General features: G+C 41.4%; 1 protein-coding gene across 1 annotated transcript in view; it reads right to left on the reverse strand.

Annotated features, from left to right (window-relative positions):
- The window catches only part of DNAJC11 (DnaJ heat shock protein family (Hsp40) member C11), a 99,824-nt gene that overhangs the window by 33,672 nt on the left and 40,540 nt on the right, over window positions 1–25,612 (reverse strand). Inside the window, exons 3-4 of the mRNA XM_072156281.1 lie at window positions 21,534–21,607; window positions 8,550–8,651 (exon numbers count right to left, since the gene is read on the reverse strand). Of these exons, the coding sequence (XP_072012382.1) occupies window positions 8,550–8,651; window positions 21,534–21,607 (176 nt within the window). The remainder of the gene's footprint in view (window positions 1–8,549; window positions 8,652–21,533; window positions 21,608–25,612) is intronic.

Consider the following 25,612-nt stretch of genomic DNA (forward strand, 5'->3'; position numbering starts at 1 on the left):
TTTTTCAGATGCAATTTTTGATGTTCAAACATTTAGAGCAGTCATGTGGGGATAGCTCACGGCCAACTAGCACTATTGTAATGTTTCTGTCCAAGTTCCAACCTCCTACACAGGGGAACTTGTATCGGGATGTGTCCGCCAGCTTTCTAAAATGACCGCAGAACACCTCCAGTAACTGAGATAGTGTCCCACTTCTCGCCGTCTCCATGCCATGGTAGGTGAAAAGGGGGGCATGGTCACGGGAACGAGCAGCCTGTGTTTTGCATTAAATAATGCAAAACACCGGCGGCTCATTCTCGATCGCAGACGTTACCATAGAAACGTCAATGCGATCGGGCCATAGCCCGCCCTGGTGGGTGTGGTTTGGTTTGCGTTTGCAAACACAGCCAAAATGGCACATGTGCCACCACCCTTAGATGCTGGCTGAGAATGCATATGCTTTCTGTGGGAGATGCACATTACTTTAAAGTCACCTTAAAGGGTATCTACCACCAGGATGAAGGACTGTATGCAAATGTTTGTTAGGGACTCCAGGCTCCATAGCTGTTAATGGAGCCTGGAGTCCCTCACGCTCATCTGCATACATTCTTTCATCCTGGCGGTAGATGTCCTTTAAAGCTGCCATATACTTTAGATGTATGTTTAGGTGATCGGGTGCCTGGCATAATGCAATGTGTAAATCATCAAAACACACACAAAAAAACTTTCCACAAAGATATGAAATGACTATATTCATAAGTATTTAAGATTAAGTTAATTTGTAGATTAAAAAAAAAAAAAAAAAAAAAAATCAGGCCTAAAACAAAAATCGAATCATAAAAAGGGAAGCCGGTTAATGGGGACCGGACAATCGACTGTTAATGTAAACAAACAGCAGGAGCCGGTGGCAGAAGACATTCCGCAGCAGTGAATTAAAATTTCAAATAAATGTAATGGTTATTGCCGATAATGCAAATGAATGATCTTGATAAAGACAGTGCAATTCGAGGAATTGGCATACTGGGGCCCATTTGTAGGAAGTCACAGCAGGAGAAAAACCTGTGCATCAGCAAATCGAAGAGAGTGAGGAAATTGACAAAGTCCTCCTTAGAAAGGCGAGCGGCAGGTGTTGTGTTACAAGGGCAGGAAGGAAGAGAAGAAGCCGGGGACATACAAAGGGAAGGAGCCTGCAGCTCCTGAGACCTGCCGGCATAGCAAGTCTCAAGATCGGTGAACCCGACTTCAGAAAAAAAATATACAACTTGTCAATACAAATCAGCATCTGCAAAACACTAAGAAAAAAGTTACTACAATAAACTAGTTACACATCAATTTGTGACTCTATTCCTCTATTACAAAAGGTACAATTTAACTTCACTGATTACACTGCAGCCTTCAGAGCAGAAATCTCTGCATTTCCTGCTTGTTCAGCCCTTGCGTAGAACTTAATTGAGCATTTGTGCCACCTGATGTATGCAAATTTAAAGGGGTTGTCCTCTTCCAGCAAATAACCAAAATTGTATAAAATTCCATTATATTTCTTTATCAATTCCTTGCAGTTTTCTAGATCTCAGCTTGCGGTCATCAAACAGGAAGCTTCATTGTTTACTTCCTGCTGATAAAAACATGACCAGGGAGGCCATTTTTAACCGCAGGAAATAAACACTGATGCTTTCCTGTTCAAAGACAGCAAGCAGAGATCTAGAAAACGGTGACAAACTAATACACATAGTATATTGTAAAACTTTTGGTTACAAAACAATATAATTTATTTGCTGAAAGTGGACTTCTCTTTTAGCTATTCTTCTATTATGAGATCTCAACTAAAGAGTAAGAGAGGTTTACAAGCCTGCTGACGGTTTCCAGCGATACTAAAACTGCGAATGCATCTTTGTATAACAGACTAATTCAGCTTTATTACAGTAATGGATTTGGAAAGTTATTCAACTTTTTAAGTGGATAAATTTACCTCTAAAATATAAAAGATGGTAAAAATACATGAGAAGCAGCGGGCTATTGACTGCCTTATGGTATGTGTGCGTATTAAAGACAGACTTCACATTCAGCCTACAAAATGCCTTCAATCAGGAGAATTTTAGAGGCAATTTTATGAATATACAAGAGCTGCAATGATGCAAAGATTATAAAGAAAAAAAAATCCCTGAAGCAACGCACCAAGTATTCTCAACTATCCTGGAACACAGCAAACACCGCCATCGCTGGGGCCTGCTCACAAGCCCGGCACACTTCATAAAATCCTCCCTGTTACAATATGTCTTACACAATTAGGCACGACACAGCAATAGAAGGAAACATTCGGTAGATATTTCCCTTCTGGAGAGGTCACCAATTACATTTTCATTGAATGATGTCATCAGTTCCGCCAGCGGTTCATCTAGTAATGGGATTTCAACTCAATACTTGTGTATAGAATACTTGGAATCAGTAAACCGAGACAATTACCTCAGAGAACGGAAAAAGAAAAGCTCAACTTTCTTGTGTCTAAAAAAAAAAATATTATTTTTAAAGGATATATATACAAAAAACCAGTCTGATCTGACCACCATGTGGAACATGGTGGAAACAAGTACTTTATATCTCATGGCGGACCAGTTGTGAAGATCTCCCTTTATAAACTAAAACTGAGAAGATCTTCCTATGTTACTGACATGAATCAGTACCACCTGAGAGACCTGAAAGCACCAGAATCAGTGTTGCCAGTCATTGTAGAGGGTCAACTGTGTAGTTCTGAATTCTTCCAATGTGCCACAATCAATGTTACCCAAAGAATAAAGAGGGTTGTAAGCACCAGGATGAATGTTGCCAATAGTTAAAGAGGTCAGACAGTGTCAGAGACAAACTTACCTAAAGATTAAAGAGGTCTGAAGGTGCCAGGATCAATGTTACCCAATAATTAAAAAGGCCTGAAGGCACCATGATTAGTTATACTCAATGATGCCCAATAATTACAAAAGCCTGGAGGCACCGGGAACCATGCTGCCCAAAGACCACAAACGACTACAATGTTCAATGATAACCAACGATTAAAAAGGCCTGAAGAAGGCAACAGAATTAATGTTATCCAAAGAGACAAAGTGCTGAAGTCAATGTTGCCTTAAGAGGCATGAACGCATCAGGATCAATGTTCCATAAAGTGTTGTAAGGGGTTACATGGTGTTACATACATTAATCTGCTGCACTAGATGTTAGGATGTTTGGGTTTCCACACCACTGATCTACTATTATGCGGATCATCTACTGACCGTGGCTTGACAATTATTGGGCTATTAACACAAAGGGTGCCTATGTTCTGATATCAAATCCAGTCATGCTCTACAGTTATAATCAATAACATTTACAGTAGTGATAACTACTTGAGCATTAGTCATATTGGTAAACATATTCTACAGGTGCCAAACACTTGTTTGGCTGAACATGCATTCTTTAATGGGGAAAAGCAAGCAGGCCACTGCTGGACACACTAACATGTGGCTTAGCTTCCATGTGTATCTGAAGCTCATATGTATGGAAAACTTTTTAGAAAACGGTGATGCTTCCACATCCATTCCACATGTGGTCCTGTCTAAATGGGTCCATCATTAATCGGTCCATTGTGAATTTGGAGCATTTGCAAACAATAAGCTGGTGAGCTCCTCCAGGTCAACTACACAGTTTTACTATTTGAAACAGCGTGTAAATATTCTTGTCCGTGGTCCGCTCTTCCTCAACCCACAAACCACATACTTTACCTTTTAGATGTCTTTATACATTTTCCACTAATGAGCCTATCCATGGGACTAGTCACCATTCTTCTAAAAAGAGACTTTTATTGATGCCCTCTGTTACTAGATATCCAGTATTGGAGGTGGAGAATCACCAGCATACAGTCAGGACACCCTACCTCCTAACAGACGCTGTTTACTGGCCCCCACCGGCAAATGAGGAAGTAGAGATAGAATTTGACTGTTTGTGACACGCTTTAGAGAATTCCTGAGGGAGGGGTGAATGAGGGAGCCGAGCATAGTCACACACAGCCAACATCTCTCTCAACCCCTTCCTCACATGCAAAGCATCTCTCTAAAACTCCCTCATTCGTGAGAGAGGGCAGGTTAGCAGTGGCAACTAGGAGGCAGGGTAGCTACACTATATTAATAGAGGACATCAAGAAGTCTTTTATTTTTATATTTTTAGAGCCATTAGTGGAACATGTGTAGTTTTTTGGGGGTGGGGGTTTCAGGTTGCCTCTGCTAATATTTCATTACTTTATTATACACCCATTCTAAATTTTCTTTTAAAGAAACACTTCCCTATCTCTGGAAAAAATAAAACACAATCGTGTTTTATGTAAGGTAGGAAATGATAGGGTGGTCTATTACTTATATTGTAGGGGTCCGTAGTCATGCACTGAATGTACCCTCTACACTCTTCTTGCCATCACACAATGTCTCCTAGAATGTTCCTTTAAGAAAATACATGAAAGCAAAATGAAAACAGTTTGTATATTATCCATGTGAATTGACCAATTTGCTGACACAGTGAGCGCACCATTGAACACTTGCCCTTTACATCAATGAATATTTTGGATTCCCCATTTAATTAAAGAAAAAAAGAAAAGAAAAGTAGAAAAAGAAAATGTACAGAAACAAAAAGGGTTTTTTCGCAAATTGCTCCATAACGTGCATCTGTTTATGGCTAAACATTTCTGGTTAGAAATGTTTTATTTATCTCAAGTCATTTTATTGAAACCAATAAAAGGTTGGAGATTTTCAACTAACTTCCAATCTAGTATGAAATCATAACAGCTGCCCTACCTAATTCAATGCGAGCATTGCCCGGAGATACATTGTGACTGAATCCCAATAAGCAATTGCTATAAACACCCCAGATGGCTAATTTTATCACAGGACACATCGACTCCGAATTCCAATCCTGCCTTTTATTTTTTTTACAGCTCACAAACAGCAGAAAGGGAGTATGGGGAATGGGAAGGGGGGTGTATAGATGAAGAAAGGAGGGTGAGAAGAGGCACAGATGAAATGTCAAACCACTAAAGCAACAGTGAGGGTTTTTTTTATGCTTGGTAAACACAACTGTTTGCTTAGATCTCCACTGGAGGGCTTTATGGATGGTCACATTTCGGAGGAAGGTAGAGCAAAACTTCAATAGTCAAAGACGAGGAGATGATTTAATAATTGGATAGGAGAGAGATGGCAACTCAAGTTTCCAGACACTCGAAAAAGAAACAATGGGATGAGATTTTAAGTGGCTGGCGGCTATCTGGACTATGCGAGACAGCCAGCACTTAATAGTTTTAGGAACAAACATGTTGACAGAGCCAAGCCAAAGTGATAATCCATGACAAATCTGCTGTGAAGCTGGCTCATGTTTTCACTAGCATTCACTTCATCGCCTTAAAGAGCACCTGTCAGCTTTCCCAAACTATTCGTTTTAGAAAATATTTGCCAAATGTTTCCGAAAATACTATGCAGGGCTGTGGAATCCTGTTTTCCTGGTCACTCTAGCAGTTGTGGGCCTTCCCAGTGCTTGTAGATATGGAGTAGGATGAATTCAAAAAGACACATTATAATCCAGAAGACAGACACACCTGTGGGAAAACACTTTTCTAGACCACAGTGAGAAAGATTTAAAGGTCTAAATACTGAAAAGGTGACCAAGAATAACGGATAACGGAAAACCTGGGAGATCAAAGTGATGATGACCTTCCAGTCACTGACACAAGGCCTCAATATTGCACCTGGGTTCACGGTTCATTACATACAACCCCACAAAAGACTGACTCCAGACTCCTGCCATCCCTCCATGGCCCTTCATTGTGCAAGAAAAACTCATGTCTGCTATGGGGTCCTTATATTGGCAGGAAACGGAATCGAGAGGCGCTCAGGTGACGTATCCCTGAGTGCCTCCAGCTCATTTAAATATCGTTATCAAGTTTTTTTTTTTTTTTTTAAGAACAATGCCGATGTCCCAGGACTTCATAAAAGTGAGATCCTCCTGACAGACGGGACGAGCAGGTGAGTTTGGGACACACCATTATGTACATACCGTAAACTGCAGCACATATTTATCTCAACAAACAGCCTATTAACGGATGCACAGCCCATTCCAACAGGCAACATAAATTTACAGCCCCGTTGCGGTCCACACCCTGCTGACAGTAAGAGTCTAATGAGCACAGCTGAAGGCCTCACTGCTTTCGGGTTCTCTCCTGCCACTCTGCTGTATGTCTTGGAGCCCCAGGAGCAGGAAAGGACCTAGGAGTGGTCAATACTGTACTGTACTGCTCCCAGGTCCTCTCCTGCGCCTGGCACAGCTCTGCTCTTGATGTCGGCGCATACAACCAGCATGGGACACAAAGCAGAGCGGCACATGGAGGAGAAGAAGCAGCTTCTGTGTGGTGCAGGGGCAGCAAAGAAGCCAGGAAAGGAGTGATTTTTTTTTTTTTTACTGCTATTGGATCTCCATTCTCCCTGAGTACAGTATTTGGTTACTTGGGTGGCAATTACTGCTGTACTCTGGTTGTTGGTTCATCTGGTGCTTTTGTCACTGGTGTGCCCCTTTAAAGTTGAGCAGTATGACAATATGGTCCTTGGAACAACTAACTGTTCACCCCTGGCCAAAATACTAAGATTAGGAATAGAAAATACATTTAACCCCTTTTCTCGCCAAAGACGTTTGACAGGGTGCAACCTCTATGGCCAAGGATGTATGAGATATGTCCTGGGATCTAGTAGACATAACTTTGGATCCCTGGCACCTAGAATCTCAGTTTGAGAAGCTCCTCTGTGCACCCCTCTCCTTCACCTTACTGCAGCCTGCCAGCTAAGAAGCTGTAGGGGAAAGCAAATTAAAGAGGGCTATAATATTGGATCCCTGACACCTAAAATCTCTGGGTCCTTTCCTCTGAAAGAGAACCTCCTCTTTGTTTTCTCATGGTACATTTTTGATGGCTCCAGGTGAGAGCGTTAACTCACACAGTGGTGGCAACCAGGATAAAGAGGCATCTCTCTACCTTTGCTGAAAAAAACGGCCTGAACCGTTTTGGACTGTTTCTTCCAGTGTTCCCTAATGGGACTGGGCTGCAATTTCATACCCAACCTGATGACAGGAGTGGCACTGTTTCAGAAAAAGCAGCAATGTGTTTTATTGCAGAAAAATCCATATGACAATATTCTTCTTGCTTTTGGGTCATCTGAAAACAAAACTTTACCTTTTCTCAATGAGGGGACATTATCTATTAGGTCTTAAATACGAGCATAAATGAAAAATGGGATTCTTGTTTTGGGTTGTCGGGGTATTTTATCATGGGTTCAACAGCAGGTGACTGGTAGTGCAATGCTTTGGAGGAGACAGGTGTTGCTCACATGATGTTGCCCATTATTGGCGACTTATTTTTGTACTTTGAAAAGCAAAGAGTTAAGCACAGACAGATTGTGCTGTTCTGAGGCGTCGCCCATCCGTCTCAACGTACATTTTCCCCAGCCTCTCGTAAAGAAATGCAAAGTATCGTTTGCGCGACACGGATGACTATAGATTTCAATTTACAGTTTTATGATTCGAGTATCAGCTTTTATTGTTAATGAAATTAAAAAGCTGTGATTGACTTTAAAAAAAAAAAAAAAGCTCATCGCTATATGAGAGCTGCGGGGGTGTAATATATTACAGAGCAGAAGATGAAGGGGCTCCTCATACAGTCCTACAGCAGAGAGATGTCTGAGAGAAGTAAATTCAAGCCATTGTATCCCGGCTTTTGACAGAACAGTAAAAAGGTACAAAGGGAGAATAATAATTAATGACTATTTACAATGTAACGTCATCTCGGAAGAGAATGAAGAAGGTCTTAATTGGGATCTCGGATGAGTTGCCGGCCTTGCGCTCCACACGGGGTATAATTAGCCGAAAATCAGACAGTTGCTGAGTTATAACCCACAGTCCTTTGATTTGTGACACTGTAATAAAACAGGTAGTGCACAACCTCCGTGGCGAGTCTCTGAACCAAGGTAAACAGATGGCGTTGCTGGGGAAGACGCGCCGCTGCGACTTTGTCGGGTTCTCGATATTGGTTATTGCAACATATTTTCCATATGAAAACAGTGTGGTGACAGATACGACTAAACAATAAAGAATATTTAGCTGGAGAAGCCATGAGCGCCGTCGTAAAATGTGATACCGGTAGAAATAAATTAAAGAGACAGTAATAGTAAAAATGTGGCATGTGAAAACGCACATAGTGTTATTTATTAAAGCCCCGCCAGTGAGGGGAGAAGCTGTATACCACTCTGTCTCCCGTCCTGACACTTCCATCGGGAGAATTTCAATGGCTTTTCCAATCATTTTCTGTAAGCTTGTAGGGTGGAGCAATATTTTTTTTAACCCTTTGGTTTGAGAGATAAAAAATTTCATTTAGTAAATCTGTGTTTTGTGGGCCTAAGACTGTACTGGATTATACAAAATATTAATTTTGTATATAATTGAAATGACAAATTATTGCACAGTAAGTTAAAAAAAAAATACATAAAGATTTCCTGTAAACAAACATATTTAAAATTTACTTTGGGGTTTGTCCGTTGTTGCAGTCGCCTTTCTTCCCGTTCCCTTTGTAACCTCTCAAACTCCTCTCGGATCTCAGCCGCTGTCCTCTTCCGCTCCACCACCTTAAAAAAAGTTAAAAAGTCGGCAGAATAATTATTTGAATAGATGTAATACTCATATCTTATTTTTAAGTTTCGGGATCCAAAATACACATGGTTTTTAGTAATTTACAACAAATGAGAAGTCAATTATTCAATCCTACACATTCAGGAAGATACAATGGGACATTATTTAAACTTTAGGAGTCCTAACTCAACAGCCATCATAGATGGTAACTTTATCACTACGTCAGAAGTTTTATAAAGTCCAAGGTAAAAAGTTTAAAATTCAAGTCAAATAAAAAAGAAAGAATTTTAAAAATAAAGTACGGTATCAACAGTCAGCTATGCATGTGTGAATTGGACCTTGTTAATACATTATGGGGTATGTTCAGATGACAGTAAATTTTATTTCATGCAAGTCCTTGAGTAATCCCCCCAAAACAGAGGAGACTAGAATATAATCTAGTTTCCATAATTTATACATCACACAGGTTGTGTGAATAGACCAACTGATCAATATCCACAATTAACAGACAATATGCTGGTGTTTAACCTTAAAGGAAACCTACCACTTAGAATGGTCGGCGTAAGCATTTCGTTAGTGTTATAAACCGCGGTATCGCGGTTTTAACACTTTTTAAAATCTAGAGCAGAACAGGCCTCTGCGCTGCGTGCGCACGATCGTGCGCGCGCCTACATAGGAAATGACGGAGACGTTGCGTGCGCAGCGCCGAAGCCTCTTCTGCTCTAGAGTTTAAAAAGTGTTAAAACCGCGATTTATAACACTAACGAAAGTAAGTACCGGCACCAGCTCACCCTGAGCTGGTGCTCGGTATTTACTGCTTACACCGACCATTCTAAGTGGTAGGTTACCTTTAACTATTTGGAAATTTTAGGACAGCAGGGTAATAGTTCTTATAAAGTCGATCGCTTGGATACCCCTAATTACTGGAAAAATCTTTAATCATAAACAAGCTAAACTTCCAGACTCATGATTTCTGCCCCATAGACCAGGTTGGGTAAAGACGACTCTCAGGGAACAAATGAAAATAACTAGCTAATCTTTCATAGATGAAGCTACTTAGAGAAGGGATGACCTCTCTTATTCCACGGTCCACCTGAAACTTTTTCGCAAAGGACGAAATAATAAAAGACAATAGTGCAGGTAATTAAAGCACAAAAAATCCCCGAGCCGAGTGCCTTTTGTCTAAATATCCTTATCTTTCGGAGACACTAATGAGTGTGATAGAAAAATGCCTGCAATAGACACTACAAATCTCAAACTGTACATTAAGCAGATTATATCTAACAGATATAGCAAACGGTTCGTACTTGGCCCATTTCCCTCATCTTTTCCTGCCAAATCCGAGCGACAGAAAGAGAATCCTATTTTTAGAAGGACAATTTCTGAAAATCAGCGGCGCTCAGATTTATCACTCGGCTGGTATTTCATTTCCAATGTTATCTCTCCAAGACCAATAAAATAAAGGCCCGGTTCAGAGTCAAATTATAGATAATCCGCTAACTTATTCAGTTAGCTTAAATCAATTTTATAGACTCCAGGTTTACTAATGCCGGGACACAATTTATTACATATAGGAGAGGAAAACAGATATGACGGATGCAGGCGTTTATTACCATTTGTTACGGCCCAGGTCCTCACTTAAAAGGTAAATGATGCCCATAAAATGGCTTTATTTTACACTAAAAAAAATACCTAATTGCTTCCATTACAACGGTTATTTACGTTTAGGGCTGAACTACATTTGGAGATAAATAAGCATGGTCCGATTAAATGTTTTTATGGCGTATGTTGATTTTGAGAAACCACTCTACTTTTTGCCATGGGTTGTGCAAAGTATTGTAGCTTTAACACAATACTAAAAACATTAAATACAGCCCATACGGTTATGGAAAAAACTAGATCCTTTTCCTAATTGTGGACAATCCCTTTTATTGGAGAAGTACAGGCGGTACCCTACTTAAGAACACCCGAGTTACATACGACCCCTAGTTACAAACGGACCTCTGGATTTTGGTAATTTACTGTACTTTAGCCCCAGGCTACAATGATTAGCCCGAACCGTTATCAAAGGATTCATTGTTAATCCTGGTTCTTATGACAATGGTCATAGAGACCCAAATAAATTTGCCTGGAGCTACAATTATAAAGTATACAGTCCTGACTTGCATACAAATTCATCTTGAGAACAAAACCTGCAGAACTTATCTTGTACCTAACCCGGGGACCGCCTGTAGTTTGAAATCTTACATCTTGTACATTACAATACAAAGTCGGATATAAGAACTAAGACTCTGTATACTCCTGATTTAACATTCAATTTGACTAAATATCTAGTCTTGGTAAAGTTTTTACAGCTTTTCCGTGTTGATTGTTGACCTAGGTTAGGATCACACCTGATCTTGGCATCTTGGGTACAGGTTACATTTAAAGGGAACCTGACAACAGATTCTGCCCTACTACTAGCTCCCTTTGGTAGGATATAAAATGTTTTTTTATCTTGAATTTACTCTTTTATGTGAACCTCACCTGTTTACATTTAAATTTATTTTTTTTACATTCATGTGAAGCATTGTTGGGTGTTTTGTTCTGTTTGAATTTGAGTCCGTCGGGCACATTTACTAATGGTCCGCACACACCGCATTTCCGTTAGGTTTTCTGACTATTTCCGATTTGTGCCGCATTTAACAGGGGTTTTTGGCACACGCGATCGGATTTTGACTTTCATGCGACATAAATCGGGGGACATGGCCGTCGGACACATGCAGGATATCAGGCACACGATCTTAGTAAATCGCGCCAGACTTCATCCTCGTTGGACAATGCACCTCGGGGAAGGACCGGCTAAGTAAATGTGCAGCCATATGTTTATAAGGGCTACTACAGGATCTTTTACTTTATACAGAATCTTTTGAATGTTTATCCCCATGCCCATTATTGATGTTCTTGTATGTTATTCTATTCAGTTTTTTGCATTGCTCATGGTGTAATAATAATGAAGTGGAAAAGCAGAAGCACCCGCCACATTCGGGCTAGAATGTGAAAACATTCTAGCCCGAATACACATGAACATGTGCTTGTCCTGGTCATAACAGGAGAAAGGAGCGCTCCTCAACCATCCCATCTTTATAGGAAGTAGAGCGCCCACACCCAGACCAAGTGTCATATACATCACTGGCCCCATAACAGCTGTGTTCATGAGGCCTGAGTTTAACAATGGCGGCTGTGGTCTTCCTATACATACAATCACTACTGCAACCTGAGTTGGATGTAGAGGTATGCAGATCCTGGTTCTTCTGTCCTACAGGAGAGCATCCTACGGATTTGCAATTAATATCATAAAGCAGTTTTCCCATGATCACATTTACCACTGTTCCAATGGAAAGTTAATCTACTTTGAGACTTCCCATTGTTCATTGGAAAGCCATTCCCCAGTCTGTCAATCCTCCACCCCAACGAGATCACCAGGATCTAACACACTGTAAGGGAATGATAAAAAAAAAAAACACCAAGCAATATTTACTATGGATCGTTGTAGAAACATTACCCAGAACTGTAGTAAAAACCTCTCCTCAGCCTGATTATCGAGATAAAGATTTTATTGTGGCAGTGGTGCGGCTCTCATGGGGCGAGGGGGGCCATAGCGCTACTAAGTGCCAACGCAACGCGGGCATCTAGACAGCACTCTTCTAATTACAGTGCATAAAAGGTCTTTATCATCGTTCTTATTGCAGTCAATTAAGAGGCCAAGAATAAGAGCAGACACAGTAACGTCTAATGAAATGTAAGGCTTTAATAGAACGTGGTTTGTAATACTTGGAATTTCATCTGAGGAATAATACAAAAAAAATATCTACAATACACACTCAGGAAAAACCATTACATGTGGGACTTCAGGGAGTCCCCGGGTTACATACAAGATAGGTTCTGTAGGTTTGTTCTTAAGTTGAGTTTGTATGTAAGTCGGAACCGTATATTTTATTATTGTAACCCCATCAAAATTTTTTTGGTCTCTGTGACAATTGGATTTTAAAAATGTTGGATTGTCATAAGAACCAGGATTAACAATAAATCTTAATTGCAGACACCTTTGATAACTGTTAAAGCTGATTATTGTAGCCTAGGACTAAAGTACAGTAAATTACCAAAATCCAGAGGTCCGTTTGTAACTATGGGTCGTATGCAAGTCAGGTGTTCTTAAGTAGGGGACCGCCTGTACTGAAAATGTCTGCCCACAAGAGGAACCCTTCTCCCTAATTATACAAGACAACTTTTTGGTACTACCCCTATTGTGAGTCTAATTACAGAATATACTAAGTGATAAAGCCATTGCTCATTGCAGTCTGGGACTATAGTAAAGCATAGAGAGATCTTTACCAGAGGTCACAGTGGGCATAGGGGTCCATCTTTAACTATGGGTTGTCTGAAAGTCGAGGGTTCTTAAGTAGGGAACAGCCTGTACTGTTAAATGTGAAGCAAAACATTATTTTTTCATATATATATATATGTTTTATTTTAGTTGCATGAACTATAGGATGTCGTAATGCTCACACTCTATACTTTCCCATTGCAGTATACTGCAATGTACAACATAGGTTCTGTAGGTTTGTTCTTATGTTGAATTTGTAGGCAAGTCAGAACTGTATATTTTATAATTGTAACCCCAGTCAAATTTCTTTTTGGTCTCTGTGACAAGTGGATTTTAAAAATATTGGATTGTCATAAGAACCAGGATGAATAAAGCTTAACTGCAGACACCTTTCATAACTCCTGCAGCTGATTATTGTAGCCTAAGGCTAAAGTACAGGAAATTACCAACATCCAGAGGGCCGCTTGTAACTAGGGGTCGTCTGTAAGTCAGGTGTTCTTAAGTAGGGGACCGCCTGTACCTTGGTGTAAGAAGTACTGTATTCAAACCCTTCATAACGACCAAATGGCTACATACTTCTTAACTGCACAAACTCTGTGCAGATAGTACATGTATAGAACCTCAAGACAGTGGCCCACTTCAGACAGCTATATTTTTTGAGCTATGGTGCTTAGAAAAAGTGCTGGTGTCACAGGATCTGAGATATCTACTGCTAATGTCGGAGTGAAAAAGTTTTTTATATACAGCTTGTTATTCTTGAAATCATCAAAATGAGGTATGATAAATCAGGGACACTTCCTAATAGATACAGGCCCTGTGACTGTGGTGATCTACTTCTATTTGTTATCCATGGCTTGCTTCCATTTAAAATCACATTTTAAAATTATGCTTATGAGCAAGGAGGACTCTGGGGTGTGTTACCAGAGCCCCTCCGTGCTGCAGATTCACAGGCTGTTAGTCTGTCTGTCCCTCCCCTCTGCACCTGCCTCCACCCTCTGTCTGATGTAATGTCACTGCTGCAGAGGAAGTTTCAACACACGTTGGGAGAAGAAAGTGCCCCTTGTATGAGGGTCCCTGGTTTATCATGTTTGTTTTTAATAGTAGATTTCCTTTTACAGTGGATATCTCCAATTATGTGTAACACAATCCATTTAGCATAATAAAGGGAGATTTTGCCGCTTTAATATGACACCAAAACTGTGTTTCTAAGTTCGCAGATCAAGAGCTATGACAGTTTGAATTGTGCCCTCCTCCAGACTGTTAGTGTAAGATAGAATGGAGGAGGCTGACGGTCAGCAGCAGTACATGCACCCTCTGCCTCTATAGATGAGCATAGGGAAGGGCAACCAATTGAGTTAATTTAATGTGACTACATTAATTGGCATTATTAGGCATTGAATGCTAATTATATTTAACATTATTTTTTTAAAAACTGTCTTGTCACATTAAAGGAAATCAACCACTGAAAAAACACTAAAAAAAACCCTATAAATACTCACTCTTCATCTTGATTCCGGCACTTTATAGGGTTTTTAAATGTTTTTTCAGTGGTATTTCCTTTAAAGTCTCCCATGTAATGAAAAATTCTTATGATATGTAATGCTTTTCCAAAGATGTCATCATTTGAAGAAAAGCAGTATAACACAGTATAAACTGACCTGGACTTTCAAGTTCCAATGGACCTTGGTAAAGAAAGGGTAACCAAAGTAGATCCAGTGGCAGATTACCCAGGTCAGCATGATGAAGAATGGGGGTACATCTATTACAAGCTCCCAGTAGATCTGCAGAGACAACCCCTTACACATCCACAATGTCCAAGTTGTGCAGCAGGAGCCATTGCACATGCACAGGGATGTGATACTGACTTCAAAATGGCTACGCAAGGAGGCATCTCTGCAGGGATACTAGAAGCGTGTAACAGATATGGTCCTCGGAGAGATCAGAGGTTAGGGAGAAGCCACCAGTAGCCCTTAGCAAGGAAATTAGCATATTGTTAAAAATATCTTTTGGGCACAATGTAGGCCGTATTGAGGGACATAAAACACAACCACTCTATCACGCTGGACTGGGGGATCTACTTTGGTGGATTCACAAAAGCCCCCTATGAGTTGGAGCAAATATGGCAGTGCCCATTCACCCCAGCCATTTAGGTCCTATGGTCTTATCCAACTGTGGCATCTAATGAGGTTGGACTAATGAGTAGACTAGGGCACTTGGCAAGGGGAATGGTAACACCCAGGGTTACATTTATTTATAAATACTGAGGAAGAACAGAAGAACAAAGCTCCAGGAAGTAATAAAATAAGATGCTTCAGAATGGTTATATTATGGAGAATACAAGTATCTACTAGAACAGGCATGTCAGGAGAGGTAGCAGGTCCTCTATAAGGTCACCGTGAGCGCTCTCGCCAGAACGTGGGCAAGGGCTGTGAGATAAGAGTCAGGCCAAGATTTGTTGTACAGCATTGCAAGAGTTTAACCTTTACAAGGAAGAATTAATAACCCTAAATTACGTTATCCCTGACAGTTTTGGTGACATACTGGAGAGGAAGGGGAAAAAAAAAGAAAAAGAAAAAGATGCTGGTACTTTTCATTTCAAGTCATCAAATTGTAACATGATTTACAAATTTTGGAGACATCTTGAAGGGCTCACCGCAAGGTGAAAATGTCTAGCAGCCGTATTTCTCATCAAAACTTAGAGACGTACTGAAGTGTGTCTGTAGAGAAAAATAGACTCTTAAGATGAAGTAAACACTTGTTCTGCGTTTTGCCTGCACTTCTGGATCTCCCCGGCCGCCGCTGTGTAATCTATATTTGCACAGGCTGATAATACAGACAATGCATAAAATATGGATAGTTCAAGAATGTGAAATGCATCTGGGCTGAATACAACCACAGGCCTTCTATAATACCTGACGTGACCTCCACTTCTTATATTCCTATACTTCTCTTACCCAAACTATAACACATCACATGAGAGAATGTCTCATGAAGACTAACTCTACCTTTATTGACCTATGATGACTTTAGACACGACAGGGTAAGTTGTAACCTGCCACTATGAGTGAGAATGTACACCTCCTAAGTAAGGATAGCTCCAATCTAGTAGACTGATGTCAAATTTTACTTGCATGGCATAAATATTTTTATCAACAGGGTCAATGATTTCCTATTAAATATATAAGCATCCATTTAGAAGAGAAATTCTGGCTCCCTGCTGTAGCCACTAGAGGGAGCTTATGAAATACTGGATACTGGAGGAAGGAATATATGTCTGTAAAAGAGCTTGGATAAAATACATGATATGTTACAGAACCTAACATGTGAAGATACTTACAAACAGATATAGCAGTGCTGAGTTTGTGAAAAGTAGTAGAACTGCAAGATGCCCATTGTCAGAGGTCACGATAACGCCTCTACACGCGTCATAGACGCGTTTAGAGGCTGATTTACTCCCCCCCAAAAATCACCAAGCGTATTAATACGCTTGGCGATTTTCCTGTGAGCGGTGACGGCGCCGGCTGCGTTCCTGCAAGATATTCTCTGCAGGATCGCAGCGCTGAGTGGCTGGAGGCAAGACAGGTAGGGACTTCCTGCTTACAGTCTGAGCCTCTCCCACGGGGCGCCAAGAGATGGGTGAGAGATGGAGGAGCCGAGCGAGGGGTGGGGGAGGAGCCGAGCGAGGGGTGGGGGAGGAGCCGAGCGAGGGGTGGGGGAGGAGCCGAGCGAGGGGTGGGGGAGGAGCCGAGCGAGGGGTGGGCCGGGATATCTGTTGTTCATGGTCTGTGTGCGATCGTGCACACAGCCAGTAACAGGATTGTGCTGTCTATGTGACAGCCCGATCGTGTACTGTTACAGGGGGCTGATTATTATCAGTCACAGCATCCCCTGTATACAGTGAGAGGCATGCAGGGAAGGTGCTGTGTACACCCTCTCTGCACGTCTCTGTGTACACCCTCTCTGCACGTCTCTGTGTACACCCTCTCTGCACGTCTCTGTGTACACCCTCTCTGCACGTCTCTGTGTACACCCTCTCTGCACGTCTCTGTGTACACCCTCTCTGCACGTCTCTGTGTACACCCTCTCTGCACGTCTCTGTGTACACCCTCTCTGCACGTCTCTGTGTACACCCTCTCTGCACGTCTCTGTGTACACCCTCTCTGCACGTCTCTGTGTACACCCTCTCTGCACGTCTCTGTGTACACCCTCTCTGCACGTCTCTGTGTACACCCTCTCTGCACGTCTCTGTGTACACCCTCTCTGCACGTCTCTGTGTACACCCTCTCTGCACGTCTCTGTGTACACCCTCTCTGCACGTCTCTGTGTACACCCTCTCTGCACGTCTCTGTGTACACCCTCTCTGCACGTCTCTGTGTACACCCTCTCTGCACGTCTCTGTGTACACCCTCTCTGCACGTCTCTGTGTACACCCTCTCTGCACGTCTCTGTGTACACCCTCTCTGCACGTCTCTGTGTACACCCTCTCTGCACGTCTCTGTGTACACCCTCTCTGCACGTCTCTGTGTACACCCTCTCTGCACGTCTCTGTGTACACCCTCTCTGCACGTCTCTGTGTACACCCTCTCTGCACGTCTCTGTGTACACCCTCTCTGCACGTCTCTGTGTACACCCTCTCTGCACGTCTCTGTGTACACCCTCTCTGCACGTCTCTGTGTACACCCTCTCTGCACGTCTCTGTGTACACCCTCTCTGCACGTCTCTGTGTACACCCTCTCTGCACGTCTCTGTGTACACCCTCTCTGCACGTCTCTGTGTACACCCTCTCTGCACGTCTCTGTGTACACCCTCTCTGCACGTCTCTGTGTACACCCTCTCTGCACGTCTCTGTATACACCCTCTCTGCACGTCTCTGTATACACCCTCTCTGCACGTCTCTGTATACACCCTCTCTGCACGTCTCTGTGACAGTGATCCAAATGGCTTTTACTATTAGATCACTGTTATCTGTGATACATATTTGAGTAAAGCAAGGCACACATATATTATGTGTTCCTACCTAAATGTGCCCCTGTAAACAAAAAATAAAAAACAAAAAAAAGAGTTGTTCCCAAACCGCAAAAAATAAATAAAATTTCAGCAGCATCAGCCCCAGACTGGTCTGGGGGTTGCCATCAGACACAGTCCGCTCTGTAGACAATAAGGCTGCATTCACACAAACGTATGCTCACCAGGCCGTAGCCGGGCAGGCATGCGTTCGGTGCCATGGAGAGGAGGAGGGGGTCACCTCACCCCATTAAAACGCATTGGGTACGGGCCGTAACACAGGGAAAGACATGTCATTTTCCAGTGTACGGAGCCGTATCTATTGAGGACATAAGTACAGCCACAAGCTTGCGGCCGTACATATGTCCCCCATATGGTAGTGTGAATGTAGCCTAAGGGTGAGGTTATTACATACATTTTCAAACGCATCACAACAGCTGAGAAGAGATTACATTGGTGTCAACATTTCATTTACAAAACGCAATAAAATGGCGTTGATGCATGCGTTTTGTTAACACAATGTTGACAGCAATGTAATTGGGCAAATCTCTTCTCAGCTGTTCTGATGTGTTTGAAAACACCATGTGTGAACACACCACAAAAATGTTGTGCACCACTCGTTTAATAGATACTTGCTATTTGAGGGTGCATTCACACAATGCGTTTTTTTACGGATTCCAAAGGCTTCAACCTTGATCACATGTTGAAGTAACATTGAGTTTCCATTGCATATGCTAAAACGCAATGTTACTTCAGCACGTGAAGCCTTTGGATATGTCAAAAACACATAAAAAAATGTGTGAATGCGCCCTAAAGGGGTTTTCCTGAGAATTCAAATTAGACCATATCCCGTGGATAGGGCCTAACTTGAATCTGTGGGAAAACCCTTTTAAGCACAGAAAACAGGAGCGGTTACTTTTTTCTTGTATTAATAGACATCTCTTAACACTATATATATGCCTGGCAGTTATACATTTATTAGTAAAAATTTCGTACTCCTCCTCGGTTAAAAATACTCCTCAAAAATTGTGAGAGGAGTATTATTACCCTTCTGGAAAAATGTTAGTGCGACCTCTGCCCATTGTTATACAAACACAGGGAAATAGCCTGGAACACAATTCCCAAGTACTAGTACCTTGGGGGAGTAAATCTGGGAGAGTCCCTTGTTGAGAAGGACCTGGGCTAGTAGATCATAAATTGAATAACAGCATGCAATGTCAATCAGCTGCCTCTAAAGCCAGTAGGATCTTGTCATGTATCAAAAGTGGTATGGACTCTCGGGATAGGGATGTAATATTACCACTGTACAAGGCATTGGTTCGGCCACACCTGGAATATGCTGTCCAGTTCTGGGCACCGGTCCATTAAAAGGATGCCCTGGAGCTGGAGAGGGTTCAACGTAGAGCCACAAAACTGATAAGGGGTATGGAGGGTCTCAGTTATGAGGAAAGATTAAAACAACTAGATTTATTTAGTCTTGACAAGAGACGATTATGAGGCGACATGATTAATTTAAATATATGAATGGTCCATACAAAAAATATGGTGGCAAGTTGTTTCAGCTTAAAACAAATCAAAAGACGAGGGGGCACTGTCTCCGTTTGGAGAAATCAAGGTTTAATCACCAGAAGCGACAGGGCTTTTTTACTATGAGCACTGTCAATCTGTGGAATAGCCTGCCTCAGGCGCTGGTCACAGCAGAGACAGCAGAGAGCTAGATGCCTTTTTACACCTAAATAACATTGACGGTTATGTTATATAGAAATGTTTTCCCTAAATCCCTTCCTCATCGAATCCCTACCCTTCCTTGGTTGAACCTGATGGACAAGTGTCGTTTTTCAACCGTATAAACTATGAAACTTGTGACAGGGCAAACAGCGGCTTCATTTGGAGGATATTTTGCCTTTTAGTTCGTTTTCTTTATCGGTCTTCCCTCTGCCACCATGTAAGGTTCTTTGATCAGTCGTTTATGTGCAGAAACTTGGCCATGTATTTATATCCTAACTAACTTTGTAACCCTTATAGAACTCCAACTTTCTCCTTTGAAAGCGAGAATGAAAACTTCATATCATTAAAACAATCCTAACAAGATGGTGCTTTATAAGAGAATAATGAGTCTCCAGGCAGGACTCTTTGTACTTGACGACTCGCTGGAACGGTGATTACAGAGCCTAATACTCCTTATTAAGCGCTGGCATTATACAACTATTTCATAATGACGGCGGTACTACCTGTTGGGCGCCGTGTGAACAGGAGTCTTCGGGGAGGCAACAAAAACAGTATCTGAAGGGTTTTAGAAAAGCATTTGACCAAATTTCTCTATTTTTCCTGAAGATGTAGTAATTAGCTATCTATGACATACGGATAAAGGAGCTACCATTCTATGCTATGATTATCTGACCATGCAGATGGCAGGAGAAAAAAAACACACTAGACTATGTTCATATCTCGCTTTCAGCCCTTCAATGTAAGGCTATGTTGAGGACAGATTCCTGATGTGTCCTTACAATGTAGGGCTAAGACATATCCCACTGTATGCTCATATAGTGAGATATGCGATCCCCTCCCCCCTGAAAGTTACCTCACGTGGAAAACACCCTGAACATCGGCAGAAGCCAATCACTGTTCATGGCGTCTCTCAGGTGAATTAACTTTCCCTATATGCATAATTACATATAGATTGTATGAACAGCGGAGGCCAGGTAGAAATGCAATACTGTTGCATGCGTCCCCCATAGACTTTTATGGCCTCCACCGAGTCTATACGTTGCTCATCCAGAAGAAGCAGGATGGAAAGAAATACATGCTACTTCTTTCCATCCTGTGTTTCCTGCAGTATATGTTCGGCATATTCACGGTTAGCTTTCCTGGTGCATACACCACGAGTAACCATAAAACGCAATGTGAATGAAGCCTTAGCTGGCCGATCCTACATAAATTGGTGGGCGTCAATGCTTGTGTATGATCTCTGCTTGTTCTCAGTCTATGTCTCAGCTTCATTCTATTGTATAGTCTCAGTCTATGGGGAGCACTTCTCCTGTGTATCAGCAAGCAAGTCTGGGGACCCCCATTCCCAGTGAGGGACCCAGTGGTGCACATCTATAACACTCTTAGTGGTAAGAATAATTGTAAAAGATGAGAATACAACTTTGACCCTTTCATTCAGAATATTCAGCACACATCTATGACTATATTGCCAAAAATGTAGGGCAATAGTGACCGCACTCTGTTAGATGGTCATGCTCAATGTGGGATTATCACTCCACCTTAATCCATATACAGAACATTACGGTGAAGACTATGTATGTGATATATTCACTTAAACAAAAGTATAAAAATTAATTCTGGCGTGTGCCATGTTCTCTTTATATATTGCCAAAAATGGGATTATTTGGATGACTTAATGGTCACATAATTTCCTACATGCAGTGATTGGATGATGGTAAAATTGTGATGGGAATCTATTCATGTAAATTGAATTCATGTAGCACAGTGGAATAAATCTCACCTCCCATCCTTCCATCTCAAGTCCCTTCTTTCCATAGACATCATAGATAGCCCTTGATTGAGGATCACTAAGCACTGCAAAACAAAAACATGGACAGGGTTAAAAAAACAAAACAAAAACAAATGTAAATCATCTCTGAATAAACATCATATTGAAAAATAGAGGTTTAACTTTGTTAATGAGAGAGTCTACCAACTCTGAGATCTTCCAAAAGGTGTAAATATTGGTGTTACTTTTTCTCCATTATCCGTCCATTTTAGAATTTATTATTATGAAAATAAATGTATCCGTGCAGCACTGGTGGAGCCACATTTAAAAGTGAACTTTTTTTCACCTTCAACACTGTACACATCACACAGTATTGTGTGAAATACTTGATATTAGATACATTTGACTCTTCTCTGGTCATTTTGACATTAATTTGGGGAAGATTTATTTGTTTTTAAGCCGTAAATAGGTAAGATTTGACATGAGAGAGGGGGATGGTAACTTATTAGGGTAATCTGGTTTCCATGTCCCTTTAAAAGGTAACTAAACCTTTGAGACTATTCAGGAATGAATAGTGAAGACGATATTAGTAAACTTTACTAGGTTTCTGTCTCATTTCTGACCTTTCTTCTCCTCTAGTGAGCAGTGTACACAGCAGACAGATAAGGAGAGTAAAATAAAATACCTAGGGAATACTTCCATTAAAGTTTACTTGCATCTCAGTCCTCCTGTGTTCCACACAACTATGTACACGCCCCATGTGCCCATCCCTTGTCTCCTCTTCTCGCTGTCCATGGCAGGCCATTGCCGCGTGGACAGCATCTTCTTCTGCGCAAGCGACACATTATGCTTGTGGTTGCTAGGTCAAGAAGTACACAAACTCCATACCGGGTTTGCATACCTCCTGAGTTAGCAACCACAAGCATAGTGCGGTGTACGTGCGGATCAATGTGGAGGACAGGTGACTGGCTCCATATTATCTGCGCACGTCCGCATAAAGTTTCTGACCATGCAGGCGACAAGGGCATGTACATAGGGTGTATAGAATGAGAACAATGGGCTTTTTTTTTTTGTTTCCACGTGTGGGGAGGGAAACGCTTCTCAATAGACACACCCCCGGGACGTGGGACACAGGAGGACTGAGATACAAGGAAACTTTAATATAACTTTTTCCTTTCTTCTTTTTCCAAAAAAAACAAATAAAACTGAACTGATTTAAAAATAGTTTGGGAATGTCCTAAGCATTGGCTAAAGGGGGAATGGGGGAGACTAACAACAAGCTCCCGGATGACAGCTTCCTTTTAAAGAGAACCCGTCATGCAAAATAACCCCCCTAAACTAAATATATTTTCATAAACTGCCATTAGAGAGCATTGCCTCTATCCCTTCATTGTCCCTCTACATGCCTGTAAACCTAAGCAATGAGGTCCTAAAGCTGTATGCAAATGACCTGTGAAATGTCCAATGAAGCATTAGCATATTCAAGCTGTCCACTCTATTCATGAGTGGGAGGCACAGCCACACCCCCAGTGCTTGACTGACAGCCTGTATAATGGTGTGAGGCTGTATAATGATCCTGGAGCTGGCGCCCCCTGCAGCCTGTGTGTGTGCATGTGTGTGTGTATAGGAGAGATACAGCAGCTCCAGGCAGCCATGTGTATAGCAGAACATGTCAGATTCATGTGTAGCTGATGTCTGTGTCTCTCACCTGTATATTAGGAGGATGCAGCATGTCAGCAGATGCAACACACAGACATGAGTAGGGGGAGGAGAGGGGTAACAGGGGTGACATCACTGCCTCTGACCATGTGACCAGCCTCATTTACATAATAAAAAATAGATGATTTTACAATGATTAATGTATGAAATAACTAGATAAAGGCTGGGATGGGATCCTTGTGAGCTGCTCCAACAGGTAGTAGTGACAGGACTAGTAACACAGACCTGATGACAGGTGTCCTTTAAGTATTCAGCTTCTTATTCATTAGCTGTCGGTGTGAGTATAAGTGGGAAAGCGGCTATATACACACTGCTGAAGGAAGAAACACAGGCAAAAAAGCATGCAAGAGCTGTCAGCTATTCTAGAAACTTTAGTTTAGTTGTAGAGTCATAGGTTGCAGAAATGATATGACTGTTATAAAGTCTATGTTATGGAACTGCACTTCATGCAATTTTTTACCAAAAATTCTCTATAGAAATGCTTCATCAATAGGAGTATTTTTCTTGAAATTTACCAAAATCCAAGAGATAATACAGAGGAGGAAAGGAGGAAGGAACAATCCAAGATAGCGGCAGTATAATCAGAGCGGCTGTTAAGATCAAAACCACTCTGCAAATTGATTTTTGTATATCTGCCATGGATGGGTACATTACGCCTGATAAGAATGTATTGTCTTTACATTAATTTATCATCCACTTCACTCTGAAGCTGTTGGGCGCACACATTAAAAACGCATTTCAAGGCAAGATGGTAAACAGGACTCCTGACGCACTTTTACCGCTCCCAAACTTCAGGCTACGGTACATGATATTCACGGATTCCTTTTCTGCCTAATTACCAGGAAATGAATTGAGCGCTTTCAGAATCAGAACCTGCTAAGAATTATGGGCGATTAGAACGTTTTTTTTTTTTTTATAAAGCTGAGTTTATTCAAACCAAACAGCCATATGTCAAAAACTGGAGTAACGACTTTATAGGACCGTTGTTATATTATGCACAGTCATGAGACATAACGTACTTTATTCGGCCACTACACAATGAATGTGGACCATTTTTCTCCATCACCTGCCCAAGCTCATACGAGACAGGAAATTTTGAAAGCTTATAAAATCATATAACAGGTATGATGACACCCAAATTGAAGGAATACTGAACAGATACTTGATATATTTCCTAGAAACTGCACCGGAAAAAGAACAGGTTTGTGAGGATTTATATATAAAGAGGGAGGGAGCGGGAATGCTTTAGGTTTGATTTACTAAAACTAAAATAAAGGGACAGTGTCACTTTAAGGGCCGACAACCCAGCAGGATACAACCAACCCTTTACATTGATACATCTGCACACCGGTCTCAAAGAAAAGCCTTTGCTTTCCCCACAGCCGCTGACCTTCACACTTCCGTCTTTTGTCTTAGGACAATGCTGAACAATCGGCAACGGTGAATAATCTCCAACTGATAATTAAGTTCTACAAGGAAACACTTGCGACCACCTGCAGCAAACTGACAAAAGGCAAATACTATTGATCCCTACACAGCGAACAAGACCGGCGCTTCCAGTATCTGCTCAGCACAGAACTGTGATCATTGGCATTAAACACATGTATTACACAGATTCTGTAGGAATGTATTTTCCCAACTTTTTTCTAGATGCACGTGCCTTAAAATTTCACGAATTCAGCAAACCAGCAAAGTGAGAGACTATGACTTTAATGCATTTATATTACTATATGTACTAAGATACATCTTCAGTGAGGAGAGAGGAGCATACACATATATGGTTGTGTAATACACATGCAACGTAAGTTTTATTGGTTGTCCTAGAACAGTGGTGGCACTAGGAGACCTCTCTGTGGGCACACAGGCTGTCTCCCAGGCACAGAATTTGCCTGTCACAATATAAGCAATTTGTAAGAAAAGTATTGAAACTGTATCAACAGGGTGACAGAGCACCCCTGCTCGTGCAAAAAATGCACCAGGGAAATACACTCCCCACATATAACGCTTATAGATCAACTAACTAAAGGAAAAGGGGAAACGAATGAAGACTAAAATGCCATAAAAGGTAATGAAAAAAGTGCACACCTTTATTTAATTACATAGTGTATAATAAAAACATATATCTAAAAACAACAGGAAACATGGCTGCAGGAGACAGAAGTTCATATAGACCAGGAGCCAGAGATACAGACAATGAATGCTACAAAATAAAGGGCATGCTAATGACAAGATACAATAAATGCATAATAGCAATATGTATGCCCAAAAGGTTAGCAGTGGTGAGATGTTATTAGCATATGCATCATCAGGTGGCTAATCACAAAAATTCAGTAAATGCATAATAGCAGTGTGTATGCCCAAACAGTTGAACA

This window comes from Engystomops pustulosus, chromosome 6 (genome assembly GCF_040894005.1).
Source record: "Engystomops pustulosus chromosome 6, aEngPut4.maternal, whole genome shotgun sequence".
In the NCBI taxonomy this organism is placed as follows: Eukaryota; Metazoa; Chordata; class Amphibia; order Anura; family Leptodactylidae; genus Engystomops; species Engystomops pustulosus.